This window comes from Hakea prostrata, chromosome 10, assembly GCF_041222555.1.
Source record: "Hakea prostrata isolate BN-2017 chromosome 10, UWA_Hpros_2, whole genome shotgun sequence".
Taxonomy (NCBI): domain Eukaryota; kingdom Viridiplantae; phylum Streptophyta; class Magnoliopsida; order Proteales; family Proteaceae; genus Hakea; species Hakea prostrata.
This window is the reverse complement of record NC_142609.1, coordinates 23,335,049-23,356,374: the sequence shown is the minus strand read 5'-3', so window position 1 is coordinate 23,356,374 and position 21,326 is coordinate 23,335,049. Positions and strand designations below refer to the sequence as shown.

The 21,326-nt window shown below is 38.1% G+C and overlaps 2 protein-coding genes across 2 annotated transcripts; one reads left to right on the top strand and one right to left on the bottom strand.

Annotated features, from left to right (window-relative positions):
- Positions 1-663: 663 nt before the first annotated feature.
- On the bottom strand, positions 664-1,706 carry LOC149002315 (Gibberellin-regulated family protein). Its single transcript, XM_089137299.1, has 4 exons — positions 1,569-1,706; positions 1,432-1,488; positions 1,314-1,347; positions 664-1,225 (listed from the first exon to the last, which is right to left on the bottom strand). Exons 1-4 carry the CDS (start codon positions 1,635-1,637, stop codon positions 1,044-1,046), a joined length of 342 nt encoding a protein of 113 aa, XP_088993425.1. The 5' UTR covers positions 1,638-1,706; the 3' UTR covers positions 664-1,043.
- Positions 1,707-15,132: 13,426 nt separating this feature from the next.
- LOC149002314 (uncharacterized) lies at positions 15,133-20,098 on the top strand. Its single transcript, XM_089138510.1, has 2 exons — positions 15,133-15,547; positions 19,183-20,098. The coding sequence occupies exons 1-2, from the start codon at positions 15,191-15,193 to the stop codon at positions 19,210-19,212; spliced, it is 387 nt and encodes a 128-aa protein (XP_088994636.1). The 5' UTR covers positions 15,133-15,190; the 3' UTR covers positions 19,213-20,098.
- The last annotated feature ends 1,228 nt before the right edge of the window (positions 20,099-21,326 follow it).

The following is a 21,326-nucleotide window of genomic DNA, read 5'->3' as shown; positions in this document are numbered from 1 at the left end:
GCCTGGAACGGAACTTGTAAGGGTCACTTCCCACTTCCAACAACATTTGCAAAAAAATTGAATCGAAAAAGAGACGTGAAACTGAGTAAAGTGAATCCGGAACCGAAACAAGATCCAGACCGAATAAACCATGGTTGGAAAAGTCGGCATCAGTATCGGATCGGGTGGATTTTATATTATAACTAGAAGCTAATTGGATGGGTGGTCAGATTGGCAATTGAAAAACCTATCGGTTTTGGGTTGGTTCGGTCGAATCTGTTAGTGTAAACCAAATGGACCAAATCACAACTCAACCGAACCATTAAAAACCCAACCGATTATAACCCGTTTTAAATAGGTTAAACACCTTGGTAAGATCTAAGAGGCAAGATCTAAGGCCTAAATATAATTTTAAATTTCAGGTGCGAAAATGATTTGATGACGGATTGGTAAAGGTCTCAAGATACACCCGACCCAAATGCAAACCGGACTCTTGCTAATAATATGTGAAACCAAAAAGCCCAAATAGAAATCGGCTTGGACCGAACCACTGCCACCCCTAGTATCGATTTCTGATTCTCTAAATAAAAATTATATTTTCAAATAGGTTGAAATAGTTTGACAATGTGTCAATAATGGCCTCAAAATCGATCCAACTCGAACCCAAACTGCATCAACCCGAAACCAAATCAAAACCGAAATCTTGCCAATGGTAACATGTTTGGTTTTCGGTGCTTTCAGCTTCAAATTGAAAAGCCCAAACCGAGACCGGCTTGGACTGAACCGTTGCCAACTCCGGTATCAATTACCTACTTTGATTCAATAGATTCTCACAATAGCCCTTTTTCAGTTACAACCTTGAATAACAGAGCTGGAAATTAACTTCTCCCAGATAGACAAACCTGAGCTTTATTTATGGTACTTGATTCTATATGAAGTAACTTACATAATTGAAGAGGGAAATCACCAGAGTCCTTTTATATGTTAAGACCAAATGAGAAGACAATTGAATGATACAGAGAATACATGGAAGCAATCTATGAGCCTTTGTGCTAGAACCCAGATCATGGGCATTTGGGTCCCCCTCTCTTGGTCTTCCAGCTATTGTAACAAGGACAGAACTGCTTGTTCCCATATGTTCCAGGAGGAACACACAAGCACTTAGCACAGCACTTCTGGCAGAAGAACATGCATGGCTTCTTGTAAGCTGTTGCTGAACATCTAGTAGTGCAATGTGGTGCACACTCTGCACAGAAACCATGCTCAGCCACACAAACACAAACCCACATACACAACAGAAACAAGCCCAGATATAGTAAGTGATGATCACTCACCTTCGGGTTTAAGGCTGCCTTGGGTGACTCCATGCTACAATCCAAGAAACCCAGAAGGGGTTAGTTATAGATTAGAAAAATTAACTGGGTGATCATGATTCTCTTAGTTAATAATTACCGGGTAAAAGCTGTTGGGTGGTTGTGGTTCTGCTGCTGGAGCTTCTGTGCTAGTTGCCTGGAATGAATTACCCAATTGAAATTAAGCTCTTAAAGGTACATAAGCAGGATTGGAAGACTATAAATTTGAGGACTTACCTTGATTCCTTCTTGTAGAACAAGTATCATCAGAAGAGATACCAAAAGAAAGCTAACTTTGTTTGCCATTGCTTGAGCTTCAGGGAAGAGAAGTAGAAGATAGGCCTAGAAGGAGAGGGAAGGGAGAAGTGTTATGTGGTGGATGAGAGGATGGGAAGGAAGTTTAAAAGGTATTTATAGACCGTTGGGCTTTCATAGTAAATGCAAAAAGGCCACATATTTACAATTTTGTCTCTCTCTAATAATGTGAGCTCTATCAGATATCCCAACCATGAAAGTGACTTAGTGCTTAATATGGTAACAAAATAAGTTCATAAATGACAAGAATACCCTCAGTTAGTTAGAGGACATACAAGACCACTCTCATGCACAGTTACTTCTTTACCCATCATTTTAAGGATGGCTTTTTACTTTTTTACCACAAAGAAGAACTAAACAACCCTAGCAATTCTTTTTACCCATTTCAACCACTCGAGAAATTATAAACAACAATTTAGGTGAATTTAAGCCCCAAATCAAGTCCAGAACATTTTACATGGTTAAATTTGGTCTTCATTATAACATGGGCTTAGAATTAGAACAACTTAATGCAAATTAACCATGTTTCATAGTCCATGAATATATATGTAAGGGTATTATAGTCTTATTACATTGAAGGAAAAGCCTAGTCTAGTAAATTTATTAAACTTACAAAAAAAAAGAAAAAAAAAAAAAAAAAAAAAAAAAAAGGGAAGCTTGTCTTCTCTCATCCATGTGCAGTGAAACTATGAATGCGACGGTGGACGACGTTCACATGCGAATTCACATGCAGCTCTTAGCCTGCGTGGGACCCTCTTCTTTTGTCGGAAACAAACAAATTATCCTCCTCGCTCTTTCTTTCTTCTTTTACTTCCTTTAGGCTGCGTTTGTTTGCTGGAATAAAGGTGGGGTGGGAAAAAAGGGGTGGGAAAATTCTTGAAAAATGTGTAAATTTCTTACTTTTCCTTTAAATCCTAAAATGGTAGAGTGTTTCGCGTGGGAAAGTGGGAAACAAGGTTCTTAGCCTGCGTAGGGACCCTATTTTAAAACCCCCATATTTGGGGGATTTTGTAGGAAAGTTGGGAAAAAAAAATTGGGATCCAAATCCTTCCTCTTTCTCCTTACCCTTCATGTTTTTTTTTCCCACCCCACCTTTGCAAACAAACGCAGCCTTAGAAAAATAAAACAAGCGGGTAAGGAATGAAAGGGCGTGATTAACCACAGCATTTAAAGGTAATTTACAAGGACATCCCTGATGCTTGCCTTTAATATAGTTTGACCCCTTATCATCTCAGTAAAGTTTTGTTATTAGTTGCTAACATATTAGCGACTGATAAGGATTTTATTCCCAAAAAAGGACTGATAACGATTTCAATTTGATACCCAAACCGAAACCGAAACCGAAAGCATCAATGTAAAATTGTACCATTTTGAAACATTTCAAAAGCTATGGCAACGGTTTTGAATGCGGCACCGTCTGCTATTTATAGCTTATATATATTGTTTTTGTATTATATTTTAGGTAATTTTCATCTGGACCTTTTGAGGTCAGGTCACTTTTAGTTCAGTTTAAGTTTTCTTTTACAGATGGCTCCCCTGTAGTTTTAAGAAATGATTAAATAAGGACATGTTTAACAAAAATAGTTAGTTTAATAAATTTTGTGACGAAAATACCCTTGTGTCCTTTGGAATAAAGCTGAAAATAAAATAAAATATTATGGAATGGGAGAATCTTGGTTGGTATCGTCGGTGTTCACCCTTTAGTTGTACCAGTGTGGTTTCTTCTTCCCTACCTCTGTTGTCATCTGTTGTGTTCTCACACTCTTCAACTATGGAGCTATCAATCCATCGCTATTAGGGTTCTTCTTTGTCTGTGACACTTCTAACATCTCTTTCTTTATGTGATTTGATTGGAAGAGAGAAGACGAAACAGGGTTATGTTGATAGAAAGAGATGGGTCAAGAGAGCCACACAACTCAGAAGAGAAGTGGAGGAGCTGGTGGTTCGCTTCCCATCAGCAGCACCAGACTCAGCGGCCGAACTTCTTTAGGCTTACCTCGTGGTTATCAGATCAAGAAGACCTTCAACAATCTCAAGGTCACCATTCTTTGTGGGTCTGTCACCATTCTTGTTCTTCGTGGCACCATTGGCGTTGACAACCTTGCCAGAATACCAGATGCTGAGGCAGAGAATCAGAATATCATCGAGGAAACTAATCGAATTATAGCTGAGATTCGTTCAGATAGCGATCCTATAGACCCTTCTAAACCTTCTCAGCCTGATTTCAATCCCAACGTTACCTACACTCTTGGCCCCAAGATCTACGATTGGGACTTGCAGCGCAAGATCTGGCTTCAAAATAATCCCCAATTTTCCAACTATGTCAAAGGACACAAGGGTAATTTTGTCATTAAAGTAACTATTTATGTAAAACATGTCCTTATTTAATCATTTCTTGAAACTACAGAGAGCCATCTGCAAAAGAAAACTTAAATTGGACTAAAAGTGACATGGACCAAACCTCAAGGGTCCAAATGAAAATTACCCTTACTTTTTTACAATTCTTTTATTATTTATATCATTTTTATGTATTTTCTTTGGCCCAAATATCCTTTTAATGTCATATAAACATTAACATCATATTGTACCCTTTAATATTGTATTCACACCATTTTTTTTAATTGAAATGTTAGCATACCGTGATGGTATAGTAACAGTTTTGTAAATGTACATACAAAACCGTCTAATATGATTTCAATTTCGGATATTGATTTGATGTACAGTACCAACACCATACCGTTTGACATCCTTAGACTACTGATTGATGCTCAAAAAAAGATAAAAGAACCCTTTTAACTTGAAATCCTGTCAGTTTTCCCATGGATTCATTTGCATTTTGAAGCATATTAAAGACAAATATATTCATATATTCACAATTAATGAAAATGCTCAAATAAAACGGGGTCAAGAGTTCGAATCTCCTTGAGACCAGGGCAACGTCTTGTTGTATATTTAAATAATTATATAAAGCTATACTCCTGATTAGAATGTAGTCATGATGTGCTTAAGTTGGCCCAAACAAAACTCAATTCTAGGAGAAAAAGAAAAACAAGATGGAGTTAAGTGTAACAATTATGCTAGACTCAAGGAGTCTAGATGAATATCTAAGAAACATAGGGTCACACTGAATTATATACCCTAAAATAGCTCTATTACATAAAATAAACAGTGGATGGAAAGTGGCCTTAATTTTGTGTATATATATGTCTTGTGACCCCTGATTTCATGTGTCTTCTTCCTTATCCCTTCTTCAGGAATGTGGTGTGGTATTGTGTTGGGAATGCCTTTCTAACAGTTTCTCCCGTGAACCTTTAATAAAATCGTCTGTTCTGTTACTGTTTTCTGCTCAAACCTGACTCTGAAAGTCTGTGATGAGAGAGATCTGTTTGTCATACATACCTATACGTCTCAACCACCAGGAGTTTGATCAGATCTCGTGATAGCTTGTCCAAATGGCACATGGTTTTAAGTGTCACATATCTGGGTATTCCTTAAATAATCTGGGATTGTTTTCAGTTTTTGTAATTGTTTATACCCCAACTCCTCTATTTTAATCGTCTGGGTAAAATCATCCTAACTACTATCTATAAGTAGAAACAAGAGGCGTCTCTGCTTAGCTTGTATTTATAAAAATATTCAGACATGGACGTTGTGTTCTTGCTAATAATAGCAACTTCCCATAAGAGAGATTTCTTAGCAAAATCTTCCTGCACTTTCTATTCCTCTTGAGAACAAGGAAACAATGTATATGAAGATGGCCATGGACGTCAAGGCATCCCACTTTCAATTTGAAAGCAAACAAGAGAGCATCTTTAGGTTGATGATGAGAAGGAGTTATCCTATGATAGTAACGAGGATGGAAGCATAGCAAATTTTCAAGGACCACCATGCACCTAAACTGCATGTTGAAGTTAAATTAGTAGTTCTCGGAAGGAAGTCAACTCACGCTTGACACAGATGGGTATATAATTACCATGTAATCAATTCGAGAGTTACTGAGGTTGATGATCATCATGAAGCTAATTCCTGTAAAGCTGTTCGAGTTCCTAATTGGTAAATTGGGGGGCTAGACCCCTATGGTTCGAGAGTAGAGATCGGACGGCTAGATCTCTGCCACAACTAATCCCTGTGGATGGTACTGATGATGCCCGTAACTTTTGGAAGACTACTTCCTATGAGGAAGGACTATGAAGCCAAGTTAGAAACTATATTGGACTCGAACTTACAGTCCCAGAAGAAAACTACTAAGTAACTAGATTGGATGATCTAGGGAATGAAGCTACACAAGAATCTTCTTGTTGTTGTGTGTGTCTACTTGATTGCCTTAGGTGGCGTTTGGTTCAGCAATTCTGCAGAATCAGACTCTAGGGAATCATGACTCCAACAAAAAAAGGCGTTTGGTTAAAAATTGAATCGGTTTCTTCGTGAGTCATGAATCTCCAAGAATCCACGTTTTAGCCTAAAAATCTGAATCACTTGGAAACCACCTATTGAGGTGGTTTCCAAATCGAGTCAGCCAATTTTGGGCTCGATATAAAAAGGAGAAAATGAACGTGACTCGCCCAAACTCACTTTCATCGAAACGAATGCTCGACACTCGATAGAAGACAAAGCTCTCCGCACTCCCGCTGCTGAAGTCGAAGATCCGTTCACTCCTGCTGCTAAGAAGTTTGAATCACTCCCAACTCGTGACTTCTGCACTCCTCACTCCTGTTGCTGAGAACTCGAAGCACTTCCGCTGCTGAGAAGGCAAGCAACTCGAAACACTTTTGCTGCTGAGAAGGCGAGCCATTTCTTGATCTGAAGAAGGCGACAACACCGCCAACCCTGCGACGAAGGATCCCTATCACAGATTTATTGAATCGTGGTGTTTTCGGCAGATCTGGAAGAAGAACCCTAGCTTCTCTGCTCTGCAACTCCAGCGTTCCCAAATTTTTCTTGTTATGTATTTTTGTTTGCAACAAATAGGTAAAAACATTTGTCTTTTCAACATGTATTGTTAAGGGTACATTAATATTGGGTTATGAATGGTGCCTTCTAGAAAGAAATCATGTTGGATTTCTATTGGTTTTGTGGATGGTTCAAAATATTATTCTTTTTCACAACTTCAGCAAGTGAGAAACAGGTTTGATGAATCTTAGTATATACAGGTACTTCAATTGGGGATACTCATTGCCTCTCTCTCTAGTATGCAACAGGTTGGATTTCTATTGGTTTTCTGGATGGTTTTTTGTACTCATTTTCACCAACCGGAGATCTCAAGACATTCCCTAGAACAATTGCTTTTGACTCAGTCATTTTTGGAAGATCATTGGCAAAAGGATAAAAGTTTACCATGCCTTCACAGTGGTTCTTTTTCTACTCTTCAGGTATTTGTGGAGGATTGTTCAGTTACCTAGGGAAAGGAGAGCCTTTTGATTCATGTGCTTGCACCAGTAAGAGAACCTTACTTACGACACACAACTCTCCCTTTCCTACAAGAGGTTGCTGCACTATGCAATACAAATTCATCTTTGTTGTATGTTTAACTTATTTCATTTGAATATATTTGATACTTATTCAAATCTTTTCCCATTATATCACTTTTCCTTTACGAAGATTGTGCATTAATCAGTAGTTAATCGCTGTCCAAATCGGTCTGAAATCCAAAGTATAGTGCTTGCTAAAATAGAGTGTAAGCTTTCATCCCAATTGTTGTCTGGTTATCTTTTGTTTACCTTCTTTTTATGAATGCTTCGATTATTTATTTTGTGGTAATTTTGTTAAATGAAACTGACAGTGAGGGAATTGTTTCTTGAAACTGGGAAATAGTTTTTTAATAAGATTGTTGCTTTGATTCTGTCCTACCTAGTCCTTTCTTTTGAAGATTGCTGCTCTTTGCAATGTTCAACCTTTAATTGATTTATTATTTGTCTCTGATGCAGTACCTGCAGGTGATGGCTGCTTTACAACTGTGGAGAAGGGGAAGCTGCGCTGAAACAATTGGAAGAAGCATTGACCCATGCTGTGGAGGAGCAGAAGAGTGAGCAATCACGCAATGTAAGGTTAATTATGGCTCAAATTTAGTTTCTTCATAAGAATGTTGATGAGGCTCTGAAGATTTGCCAACAATTGGCAATGGAAGACCCAAAAGATTTCAGGCCTTACTTCTGCCGAGGTTTGATTTTTAGTCTTCTTGATAGACAAACAGAGGCAAGAGAACAGTTTGTGAAGTACTATGAGCTTTCGCAGAAGCAGTTCCAGGTGGAAGAGTACCTATGGATCGCATTAACAATCAGGAAGCTCCTTGTGGCAGATTCGGAGATATGAAATTCAGGGTATTCTATTTTCCTGTTAAGACTTTTGAGGGATATTAAATAATTATGTATGATTGAGATTTCCTTGTATATCTCTGAAAAAATTCGCTTAAAAGTTTTTTCCAGCTTTTTTTCCTTTTGGGTTCTCAAAATTTCAATGTAGTTTCTACCCCCCCCCCCCCAAAAAAAAAATAATTTCAATGTAGTTCTGTTCAAATCTCAGTTCGGTTTCTCCATGTATATCAACAGAATTTGTATTGTAAGCAGGCTTTCATTTTAGACCCCCTTTGTGGTTCTCCTTCTGTTCTTCACTGGTTCCAGGACATAAGAAGCGGCAAGTAAAACCAGAATTCTATCTTCCAATCTCCCGTTCCCTTGTATGATTCTTTAGTCTCAACCTGAAACATATGCTTCTGCTCTTGATCTCCATCTTGGTTACAGTAAGATTTTCTCTCAATGACTTACCCGTTAAAAGTGCAGACTTAAAATCTTAAACCCAACAACAAACTTTTTCTTTTCTTTTGTGTTTTTGATTTTTGGATAAACAGAGATCCATTATAAAGAGTTCGATTCTTCCTGCATTTACTGATAATTTGATTTCTGTGGTTGGCAAAACAACATAAAACAAAAATCACTACAAGATAGACTAATCTGAAAGAGTCACTATCTTCAGATGGTAGCAGAAATAAAATTTAATAAGCGATCAATTCTAGCATGTGGTACATGTGAATGGTCCTTACCAACAATGCATACAAAATCATTCGTTTCCAACAAAAACAAAGAGATCCTATTGCTTGACATTCCCAGTCCCAGTATGAAAAATAATTGAGAGTTTCTCTTTATTTTTCTACAACATTTCTCCTGCCAAAAATCCCAATGTAAATGTGGCTACCAACACCCCCCTTGATTGAGACCTTGCCATCTGTCCTTATGTCCTCTTGATCACTTATTCCCCACATGTCCTGCTATGTTTGATCCCCTTTGCCCCACCTATATATTATGCGGTGTACACTACCTTAGATAGAAAACATGAGGAAGGATAGAAAGAATAAATGGTGATAAATGAGAATTGAAAGTGAAGGTAAGAGGGAAGAGAATAGCCCCAGTGAAATTAGGGAAGTCTCAGCTACATGGTGCCAATGATATGTATACTAGCCCTCTAATAGGCCTCATCTGAGGTCATACTTGGCACTAGACACAAATAAAGTTGGTTATTTGGATATCCAGGTTGGGTTCAGTCACTGTTGATCCTATGGATTTTTGGCACCAATTGATTCTAGGAGGAGGCGTTTGGTTCCCCATTCATCCCCATTTTGAATTCTTGTCAAGATGAGCTGCATGGTATACATGGATGGTATGCAGTTGCTATAATTTTTTGCCTTGAATCTGTAAGTTCATTTATCTCCTATGGCAATGCAGGACCCAAAAGAAGGGAACTCGTGGATGCAATTTGGGAGTGACATTAGGCTACTGGCCTTCCTTCCTCTTCTTCATGGTTGATTTATTTATTGAATTTTGTAAATAATTGTTATGCTCAATCATTAATCAAATCAAATAACAAAGCAAATTCACTTTCAGAATCAGGGTAACCAAACAGTTTTTCAGATAGATTCACTTTCAGAATTAGGGTAACCAAACAGTTTTTCAGTCAGATTCACTTTCAGAATCAGGGTAACAAAATGGTTTTTCAGACATATTCACTTTCCAGAATCAGGGTAACCAAACAATTTTTTTTTACGAATATGATTCTATAGAACCTGATTCCTACATACTCATGACTCCCATAGAAGCGGATTCCAGGGAATTGCGGAACCAAACGCCACCTTAGGCGGCCTCCAGACCACCCAAGGTCGGTCCGCACTCATCTTCCATTGTTTTACAAGCTAATTGACGATTTATCAAAGGTCAAGTCAGATTCAAACATAACACTAACAATATATACAACTGTTTGAAAAAGAGAAACACGAGAATACACGAAGTCAAACTAGATGTTTGAACCTCAATTTAGCTGGTAAATCAGAGGGACATCTTTGTCACTTAAGCAAGCTTGGAGGTTAATGGAAAGTCCTCATTTTAGGTGGATTAAAGTTTTGCAGGAAAATTATTTCCCCTCCATGTTTCCTTAGATCCTAAAGTTTGAAAACAAAAAGGTTCTTGTGTTTGGAATGCCCTAGCATCCGTTTCTTAGGTTGTTAATGGGTTGAAAAATTGGTTCCAAGAGTTCTCTCTCTTTCTTTTTGTGGGGGTCCCATGATCCTTGGGCGATCTCTATCCCTGGCAACTCGTTACCATCAAAAGAACCAAACCTATGTGACTTATATTGTATTTTCTGGTATATGTCACGGTAATGGTATGGGCAAAATTATGCAATGAACCATATCATATTAAAATCGAAATCAGTTTATATTGAATAAATATGTTACTGTTATTATATGACGTACTTGTATAGTTATTTGTATTCAAAACCATGGTTCAAGTTCCATGCTAAGTTATCTAGCTAGTATCATAGGCGAGGCAAAGTGAGAAGGATGGAGGGACAGTGTTGCTCCATATAGCTTCTTGAGATTCTGCTACTTTGAAAGCCAACGCATTAACCCCATTATTACCTTCTCTAAGTGTATGAGAGAAGGTAATAGAATCAAAGGATGTACCTATACAGCCACTGCTAGATCTACAGTCTTTTATTATACTTATAATCTTCCAAGGAGGGATTGTGCTATTATTCTGTAGTAGCTTTATGATTTATACATTATCTTTTGTTAAAGAAACGGAAAAAAGGATCATAGTATTTGAGCTGGAACTTCTAGGCGCGTTACAATGTCGCTTTCCTTAAGACGTAATTTTCCCTCACACCAAGGTGCTATGAGGTACTGCGAACCGTCTCCCAGGATACAAAGAAGCCCAACTTCGAGTTGAATCTGTCAAGTTTTGCTAAGCACTCGCAAAACTCAAGAACAGAGAACCATCAAAACAATATTTATGGATCTACTTCCATCGCCCTAGATCATAACACACGGTTTAGATCTGATCTCACTCGAAGCGATGCCTAAGTGCTAAGTGCGTGCGCCACAAACACCCAAGCCGCGCGTGCGCGCTCGGACGATATTCCGTCCTCACTCATACACTGCACACACACTGGCGTGTCTCATTATTATAAGTTAAAGTTAATAGGTGGTAACTATTAATTAACCTGGATTCCGACACCTCGGTTTTCAATGTGGGACTATATAACAATACACTTTCCTAAAATAAATAAAGGAAAGTTTTCCGCACTTACAAATCCAATAAAATAAAACATATTTTATTATATTAAAAATAATACAACATCTTCTTCAACAATCAAGTCTGTTGTGCCTAGGTCTTGTGCTCAGTCCAATGCTAAATTTGAACCTGCAGGTCTTCTTCAAAGTTCCATAAACAGTGACTCATAGAGGACCACACTTGCTTACTCATTCAACATTGTAAGAAAACGTGATTTGTATTGGACTTTTCATATCCACATAAGCTGCATCCAGGAATATTACACCCACTCTTTTTTAGAAAATCTGGAGTCAACAATCTGTTGTGAAAGTTTCCAAATGAACATGATTACTCTTGGTGCAAGTTTTAAATGCCACAACTTGAGCCATATTGATTCTGGGGTGTGATTTTCTTCCTGTTCATGAAATATATAAGCTGAAGCCACTATAAAATTCCCTTTTGCTGTCAGCCACCAAATGAGTTCATCTTCTCTTTCAAATAAAGGTATATCTATATTAGATATAATCTACACCATGTCGTCCGGTCCACCATTCCCTCAGTATTTCCATGTTCCATGATTTAGATGTCTCATTGATAAAGAAGGAAAGACTTGGGTGCATTTGGGTTTAGGTGAAGGGTGGAGTGAGGAGGATCTCACCTGGGATCCATGGGTAAGTCCATGTTAATTGACTTTCCATCCCCCAATAAAAGAAGGAAACCCTTCTTCAAAAAATCTCAAGCCAATAGAAGTGATTTCCATTCCCAAGAAGAGTTTGCTTTCAAGTTAACTTGAAGGAAACTACCATCCTTGAAGTATTTTTTAGTTTTATCAGTCCCCCCAATGTGTTTGAGAGCAATTGAGGAGTTCCCATGCCTTCGAAGACAAAGTGCTTAGTTTGTACGCTTCAGTTTTTTATGTTCAATCCTCTAGCTCTTTTAGAGTGTTAGATTTTGTACCATCCAATTGCATGAATCAGTTTTTCTTTTTCATTAGTTCAGAAGAATTTCCAATCCGCTCTTTCTAGTTCTTCCACTGTTGCATTTGGAAGCTTAAAACAAGACATAAAATGGCTTGGCATTGATGATGAAGCAGCCTGAAAAAGGAAAGCTCTTCCTAGTGCACTTAAATAATCTTCTGTTAACTCTATGCACCAGTGATTTACAATGCTTCTTCTTCTTCTTCTTTTTTTTTTTTAATCTTTCCATGAATTAAAGGAATGTCTAAATAGATATCCATCTCTGATGTTGGAGTGATGTGGATTTGTGTCAACAAGAGTCTCTACATCACATTGGGAGTGCAAGGGCAGTAGTGTGATGTTTCTGTTGATGTTTTAGTGGCTTTCCTGAAAAATAACAGTAGCTTTTTAAAATGTTTTGGAAGCATGTTGCCTCTTGTTTTGTAGCTTGACTGAAAAGTATTAGGTCATCTGCAAATGCCAGATAAGTAGGACTCTCCCCTCCTTTACTTAATTTTATTCCTTTCAGTTGCTTCTTGATTCTTGCCTCCTTGAGATGAGCAGAAAGAACTTCAGCCCACAGTACAAAAAGGTAGGAGGAGAGGGGATCTCCATGCTTCAATCCTCTTGAAGGCTTGAATTTCTGCTGAGGGAAACCATTAAGAAGAACAGAGGAAGTAGTAGCAACACAAAACATCACTCACTTTATCCATTTTTGAGGGAATCTGTAGTTGATTAAAGCAAGCTCCAAGAATTTCCACTCCAACCTGTCATATGCTTTGGTGATATAAATTTCATAGTCATCAAACCTTTCTTTGCATTCTTTCTGTTATATGTATCACAGTCATCATTTCATGGCTTATTAAGATTTTTTCTTGAATGTGTCGACCTTGAATGGATCCATTTTGATTAAATGAGATCATATTCTTGAGCAAAGGTTTAAGCATACTTACGATAACCTTGGAAATAACTTTATAGCAAACATTACATAATCCTAGAGGTCTGAAGTCCCCAATTAAGTTTGGAGAATCAACTTTAGGAACTAATGTGATGTATGTATGATTTAGAGCAGTGGAGAAGCTATTAGTCATAAAGAAATCTTTGACAAATTTGACTATGTCAGACTCACATGTACCCAAGATCTATGAAAAAAGATACCTGAAAACCCATCAGGGCCTAATGCTTTGTATGCTCCAATACTGTGCACTGCTTCATGAATTTCCAAATCTGTCATTGGTGCTAACAAAGTCCTGCTTCCCTCTTCTGAAACTCTTCCTTTAATGTGGCAGAAATATGAATATTCTATGGTAGGAGAAGAAGAGCTGTATATAGTCTTGAAAATGAGAATTAAAAGCTGCTGCAATATGCTTTGTATCTGAAACATGAAGACCTTCATGATTGAACCCTCTTATTTTGTTGAAAGCCCTTGGTTTGAGAGTGGTGAGGTGAAAGAACCTCAAGTTTTTATCACCTCCCTTGATTCAATCACACTTTAATTTGTTGATTCATAACCAGTCTTAAATTTGCCAAGAGGTTCACTTTCTATTATGAACCAATTTTCTCATTTCTTTTTTCTAAAGGGAGAGCTGAGTGCATCTCTAAATCACTTCTGATTTGTTTTTCTCCTCTTTACATTTCCCACCATGGATTTGCTCCAAGAGATGAGAGAAGAGCTAAGATTTGAGAGCTTTTTGGATAAAGTATAAACATGGAGAACCTGAGATTTCTTGCTGCCAATTCTGAGTAACTAATTCCTTGAAAGATGGCTCTATAGTCCAAAATGCTTCAAATCTGAAAAAGCTTATGATGCTTGCCAACATTGCTGTGTGTATGGAGAATTATACTCTTGTCGTTAGTTTTTGAAAAATCCATAACCTGTCCAACTTTCCTTCAATTCTTCCCAATAATTTTTGTTTGTTTGTCCATGTCATTTTTCTTCCTATGGATTGTCATCAAGTAAATTTGCTTGTCTGATGAAGTGCTAAAAAGGTTTGATGTGTGTCCATGTTAAAGGAAGTCCACCTCTCTTTTTCATCATAATTTAAATAGAAGTTCCAATCACCTCCTAATTCCCAGACCAAGTCCATAAGATTGGCAAGATTTAGAAGAGAATTCCATTGCATGCTTTGGCTCTGAGGGTAAGGACTCATATAAAGGAAAGTCACATTGAATTGCTTATTCAAATAAGCCATTAATACATGAAAACACCAAGTTGTTGTCCAAACAACATGCACGAGCACACTGTTATCCCAACACAGTAGAATACCTCCAGCTCTACCACATGGAGGAGACTATACAAAACTACTAAAACCCAAACTAAAACAAACACTATGGTAACATAGATCCTCAGATTTTATTTGTGACAAGAACAAATAAGTTTGGCCTGACCTTGTGAACCAGAGTTTTGAGCTCCTTTCTTGTTGAGGAGTGGCTAATTCCTCTCGGTGTTGAATAAGTCCAGGATCAGGAGATCAGGAGCAACAGATTGATGGGGAAATGCATATAAGCAGTACATTAACACATAAAAGTATCTTCTTTGCGCATAAGAAGAACATAATTGAATGGAACCCTGAAATCCAATTAGAAAAAAGGCTTGAAAATATTGTGAAAGAATATCTGAATAAATACTAAAAAGAGATAGAAATAGCTCGCAGGACACAGAGAAGGATCAAAATTATCTCGAAATAACGCCCTCAGAGAAAAGTGAAGGTCTAAAATGTTGGTATCAAGTATTTATTAGTTAAGTGATTTTAATTGACGTTTCGTCTTGTCCAATGTATTTTAGCACAACCTAGAAATGTATTGAATATGGATATGTATTGTGTTGTATTGTAGAATACTTAAAACCTAGTCTAAAACTGCAAGTTGAAAAAAAAAAAGAGAGGATGGGTTAGGGTTTGAAAATTCCCAACCCAACCTGGCCCGGTTTCATTGGCGTGAGCCTTTGGCAAGAATGGTTGAACCAGACACGCAGGAAAAAGGATTTTGACTTTCATAAATCGAAAACATCTTCAATTTCTGCGTTTTGTTCTTGGCGAGTGTGGGGGCAAAGATGTTGAAGTTTCTGTCGAAGGTGAAGATCGAGTTCAATGCACTGGACACACGAACTGCGGCGTGCATGGAGTTTCTGGCACAGTGCAATGCACGCAAAGCGAAGGAGTCGAACCCAGCGTGTCAGCTTCTGGTGAAGCGACGAACAGACGATCACCCTCCACAGATCACCGTGACCTTTGTGAATGGCGTCGAAGAGATTATCGATGCTACCTCCACCTCAGCCCAGAACATCAGGACTATGATTCTGGACAAGGGTCAGCACCTTGAAACCGAGCAAATGTTCCGAGAGGCAGGTGAACGATGGCCTGTCATTATCCCTGAAGAGGAGCTCCATCAACACGCACCTGGTACCAAGGTATTTATATGGACTAATGTTTTTGCTTTCCTCTATCCTTATTTTTCTACTAATTTGGTGCCTCGCTTCTTCCCGTACTGGTTATACTACTGTTTCTTTAATGGGCATTTCGTCAGACATATGATGGGCATATAGTGTGATGGTCTGCTTCTGTATTTGCTGAGTGTTGATTCTTTCATTCTATGATGCAGCTGAATCATAGGAAGAGATTCTTTTATTTTAACGACTGCTACTCTCTCTCTCCGAAATCTGGCTTTAGTTAAACTGCAAAACTCTGGTTTTGATTCCCTCCTCCCACTTACATCCCCTCCTGTCTTTTTGTTGGGAAAATAAGTTTCCTGTTAGTGATATCAGGAGCAAAAAGTGCATGAATGGGTATGGCCTGCATTTGTGTACACGTTAAGAGTTATGTACAATCGACCTGTTAGTTACACTCTGTGCTATTATCTTTCAATGTCTTGAAATTTATCTATAGTGAATCTGCATTCCTACTTCAAAACCAATGTCAGGGTGAAATTGAAGATAAGACTGCTAGACTTTGAGAAAGACTTTCTTTTCCGAGTTCCTGTTTGCATCACCAAAAGGAACAGCTTTGGAAAGTACTCAAATAGATTTTTGGAGAAATAACCTGATGCATCATCTCCTTTTAAACAAGATAGGCAGCAACAATATTGATTCAAATCCTTAACCTAATAGCTGTAGGAACCTATCTGATATTGGGTCTCATCTTCAGAATACAATAGCAACACTCTCTTTCAAGCTCATGGGTTTACAGCCCTCTCTCTTTATCTTTCTCTCTCTTTTTTTGTATCCATCAATTTATAAGTGAGTCGCGACACTAGCTGTAGTAGTACTTGTGCTTCTGCTAAACTTTAACTCTCCATCAGTGAATTCAAAGAATTCAGCTGTTGAACGCATTTCATAGAGGGAGCTGGTGTTGCTGTAGGTCTTCCTTCTTACTATTCTTCTTTCTGACAGCATAGAAGAACTAATAATATGCTTGTTGGGGGGCATGTAAATTGCAATTTTAGTATGTGAGAAACCCCAGTTTCTTATTAATTGACAATAAGAGTTCTATATATCTGAAGTTCTCTTTTTCCACAAACTCTTTGAATCCCCTGTTTGATTCAAACTTTTGGAATTCAACTTTGTAACTCTCTTATCACTCTTTTCTTCATTTCATGGTAGAGAAAACCTAGTATACACACTATCCCAAGTAGTTCTTTTGGTTTCTTACCGAGATAGTTGTTCCAACTCATAGCATTTGCACGCATGAGCTTGGACCCTACACATTTTTTCTCTTCCTTCTGCATTAGTCCATCTAGAGCATTGAACAAACCTTTAACATGTCTCATAGAAAAGCCCCTAAACCCCCAAAAACTTGGGTTTTATTCTTTAAAAATTATCCTGTTTCTTTTGGTCCATTGGTCCAAAGTAATGGAAACTGTTACCAGCTGCAAGAATTCCATCTTTTCTAGTATAATGATGCTGACAAATCGAGTTTTGAGTTTTCCAGGGTACTAGTTTTATTACTTCGATATGTGCTTAGAATTACTATACAACTTGTACCCAAAAAAGTAAAACAGGACTATAAAATTTTGGTTATTGTCACCAAACTTCTGTTTGAACATGACCAGCATGCTGGGAGCTGCCTTCTTATTAACATTGTCATTTGGAGATCATCCAATTTCCCTTGGAAATGGTATATCAATTATTGATTGTTCCCTAATCTACTAATTGATAAGCATTCTTCCTTTAATGCAAGTTTGAGAAGGAAGTGCATACAATAATTCCATCTATATTGTAGTATGACTATATGAAGGTACTGATGAGTCTGCATTTTGAGCAGCTTTCAAGGTCACTTGATCTGATAAGTTAATATTTGTTTGTCATTTATACTCCCCAATCACTCACTTGATCCAAGTTCTTAACAAAACAGAACACAAGCCATGTCTGCTGGATTGCTTTTGCTCCAGTTACCTTTGTTTCAGCGGTTATTTTATTTCCCTTACTTGCACAAATTGAATAAACTGAACTTTCAATAGGGAAAGAAGAGAATTTTTTTGACAATTTGGAAAAGGAGAACATCCTACTGGTCATTGGAATTAGGAGCTGGAATCTGTTCAGTCAGATCTGGAATGACCTTAAATCTGTAAGATATTTGAAGCGTTTAGGTGTTCCTTTTTTTGGCCCTAGATATATCTTCTAGGATTGGGCATTTGCGTTGCATGGTTTCCCTACATCAGAACACATAGATTACATTAAATATCCTGTAAGATCCTTCACTCATTGTTTTAAGTCTGATAGGAATGACCGGTATAGGCTGCAATGAGTTCAGTGTGACTTTCCTTCAGATAATTCTTTTCAATCAGTAGATGAATGTGCTGTACAGTGTGTATTGAGATGTTGTGAGTGTTGGATGGTTGGTTGCATTCTAATATGTCTATCTGTTACCTGTTTGCAACCTGTCAGTATTCATGACCACTCCCCCACGTTGCCAACAAACCAGGAAACCAATGCAAGAAAACAAAAAGCATTGCAGGCTCCATGTAGAAATTATTTTTGAAGGCCAAACATGCGGTAGCCACTTTCTGTTTCCTGTCTGGACTAGTTGTAGATGCATGGGCTTCTAGATCCCACTGGAGACATTCTTGGTCGTGATCATAACCATCTATGCCATCTATTTGTTTATCTTTTTAATCTAATTAAAAAATTCCATAGATCAAATCTAAGGTCATGACTCATGACCACTTCTTTTGCATGTGTGCCAAGTGTACAGTTAAAGATATCGAGAATTTATTTTCCCTCATGGGTATAACTTTGCAGAAGGATCTGCCTTGATAAGCTTGTTGGGGCAGCCCAATTATGTGCCAAGTGGCAGATTCAATGGGACTAAGATTTTATGAACAGATAGTGCCTAAAGTACCCTGCTTACATGTGAAAATCTCAACCCAAAAAGATTTTGCCAGGTGATAGAATTTTAGAGAATCAGCCACAGGCGATGGCTGGATGAAACACAACAGTCCAAGGTAGAAAATACAATAACGTCAGGGGGAAGTGTTCTTTACAAAACACATTGGGAGGTCCATGTAATTTCCTATAACTAAATAGACAGTAGAAGCCAGTTGCCCTCACGCTAGAACTTATTAGTTGTAAACTTAATGGGCTGGAAACTAGGGCTGTGACTGTAATAGACCAACCCAAGGGCTGGCTGAGCTCAAGGAGGCCTAATAGCTGGGATGTGTCTGGTCCTTTTTCTTTTGTTCCTCTGATCTGCATCAGTATTTGATCAAATTAGACTGAATATTGACATGTGACTAATCCAAGACATGTTGTGGCTACCTCAGGGTCACAGTAACCTCATCATCAGTCCATGTGGCATAATGAGACGTGAAACCTTGATAAGCTTATTCAGGCCAGCTTGTTCAACTGTGTTTCCCTTCCCTCAAATATTATTGTGTTTTCTTGTAGAAAAAGTTGACATATAGTTGAATCATATGTCCTGCTCTACATGTTTGCCAAAATGGCTGTTATTGTTTTCCATATTCATATGTTGATTTTCCTCTGTCCACGTGAGTTCCCAGATTGTTGGTATGGCTTTTCATGTTCTAATGTTAACCTCCCTTTTTTTCCAGCCAAGGAAAGCAGAAGAGAAGAAGCAGTGATTTTCCCTTGCTGATACTCTACCCATCATGTTATTCATTTTTAATATGCATCTGTGGGCTTACTTCTTTTAGTACGTCCTGGTATGGAAATCCTAGTACTTATTGTTCAATATAACATTGCAATAAGTTTACAATTCACAATTTGAGTGCCATGTAAGTTCAATCAATGTAGCAAGTGCAAGTTTGCAAATGATACAGCAAGACCTATGCTTGAAATGGTTTTTGTTTCTGTTTTGTTTGTGTGTAATTATTCGATACTCAAAGTAGGCATAGGCACCAGCATATAATGGAGAGATGAGACAAGGAAACCAGGCATCTTTTGCAGTGGGCGTATCACCCCTTAGAGATGGGTAGAATCAAAACTGATATGAGTGTGCTTTGAATCCATCAAAAGGCTTATCCTTGGCCATGATTAACATGATCCAAATGGACACAACCGTCTAACCTGCATATCTTCATTTTGTCCATGTTTTCTGCTGGGCTGATTGAAGGATAAGAATCCATGTCACCAACCCATATAGTTGGGATAAGGCTGAATTATATTCTACCCAAATTATTATTGTAGATTGATGGTTAAATTGTTATGTTTTTGTTATTGGTTTTGGTTTCTGTTCTGGCTGAAAGCTTTTAATTTAATTTATATGCTATTCTGTGTCTACATTAAACATATCACCTGGTTGGGATCATTCTCATCCATCACCACTCACAGGCAAACCTGTTGGAATGGTGGGTTCCACTTTGGCTCTACCATGTGGACCATGAATGAACAGGGAAGTGACTTGAAGAATCCAAATATGACACAGGAACTGTTCATTGGAAACCATTAAATGGAATTAAAATATGCCCAAATTGTTCTGTTGACACATAAGCCACTTAAGTGAAATAAATTTACATTTTTCATTGTTGCATCAGTTCTAGGTTGCAACAGGGCTGGGTTGGGCCAGGATTCTCAAAACCCTGAGTCTGACCCTAAATACCCTAGCTGGGCCCTGACCTTGGTCCTAACCCTATAGAGTCACGTCTCAGGTGGGGTCGAGCCAGGTTAGACACCTAACCCTGACTTTGGTCCTCACCTTGATATTGGCCCTAACCTGAGTTGATAATTGTTGCAAGGAGCTCCTTCCCTATTTATAGACAAAATGTATGTGATACACCTGAGTTGATAATTGTTGCAAGGAGCTCCTTCCCTATTTATAGACAAAATGTATATGATATACCCTTGGTTTCTCCATCTATGTAAACATGTTTTGATTCGGCACCAAATTCAAGCAGAGTTCTCTTTGTTTTTCTCATGTTAGGTAAGACTGTAAGAGTCTACACTCTCATGTGTACATTATGGTGGGTCTTGCCTACCATCCCAACTCTTCTCACCTTCTTTATTTTACAGGTTCTTTTTGCAAGTATACTACTCACAAAAATAGAAAGAAAGGGGATAGGGAACATATATGCAGCAATAATGGAAAGAAATCAGATCTGATGGAGATTGCTGCTGTCCTGGAATGGAAATAGTTAAATTAGGATTTTTTATTTATTTGTTTTTTGGTGGGGGTGGGGGGATTATCTATTAGGAAACTAGTTTAATATTTATTTTGGAGTAGGGTAGGATGTTAGGGAAATTGCAAGGTATGCCTTGCAGGGGGAGAGCTGTTGCTCTCAGGTAGCTGTAGGAGGCGATTCTACCGTTGTGTTTGCTTATTCTGTTTTCCTCATAATTAAGTATTAATAAAACTATTACTATTAACATTAAGCTGATTCCATTCAGTGTATTCTGTGATTTTCTGAGGTTGGTTGAGGACTCTGTGTGTGAGAGAGGGAAGGGTCATCGTTAAGCTGGATCTTGGTGCTCAACAAATGATATGGAGACATCTCCTACCTCAATCAGCAGGGGGGGGGGGTGGAAGGTAAATAGTGATGGCTGCCTCACTTCTCTAAACTAATTACCAATATATATTGTCACAAGTGTTCCTTAAAAGCTTGGTTTTCAATTGAGTGCTTTGACCCTTAAGGACTCTCCTGTGAGCTTGACATGGATCTTCCATTGAGATAGTGACTTCTTGGCTCCATTCATTTTCTTGTGCACATCTTCTTGCATTCTTTGATGTTTTGCTGAGGAT

Excerpts from the sequence above, each read along its gene's own strand:
- LOC149002314 (XM_089138510.1), top strand. The coding sequence starts at position 15,191 with ATGTTGAAGTTTCTGTCGAAGGTGAAGATCGAGTTCAATGCACTGGAC. Across the intron at positions 15,548-19,182 it reads AACACGCACCTGGTACCAAG|CCAAGGAAAGCAGAAGAGAA; the intron begins GTATTTATATGG and ends CTTTTTTTCCAG.
- LOC149002315 (XM_089137299.1), bottom strand. The coding sequence starts at position 1,637 with ATGGCAAACAAAGTTAGCTTTCTTTTGGTATCTCTTCTGATGATACTT. Across the intron at positions 1,489-1,568 it reads TTCTACAAGAAGGAATCAAG|GCAACTAGCACAGAAGCTCC; the intron begins GTAAGTCCTCAA and ends AATTCATTCCAG. Across the intron at positions 1,348-1,431 it reads CACCCAACAGCTTTTACCCG|CATGGAGTCACCCAAGGCAG; the intron begins GTAATTATTAAC and ends CTTGGATTGTAG.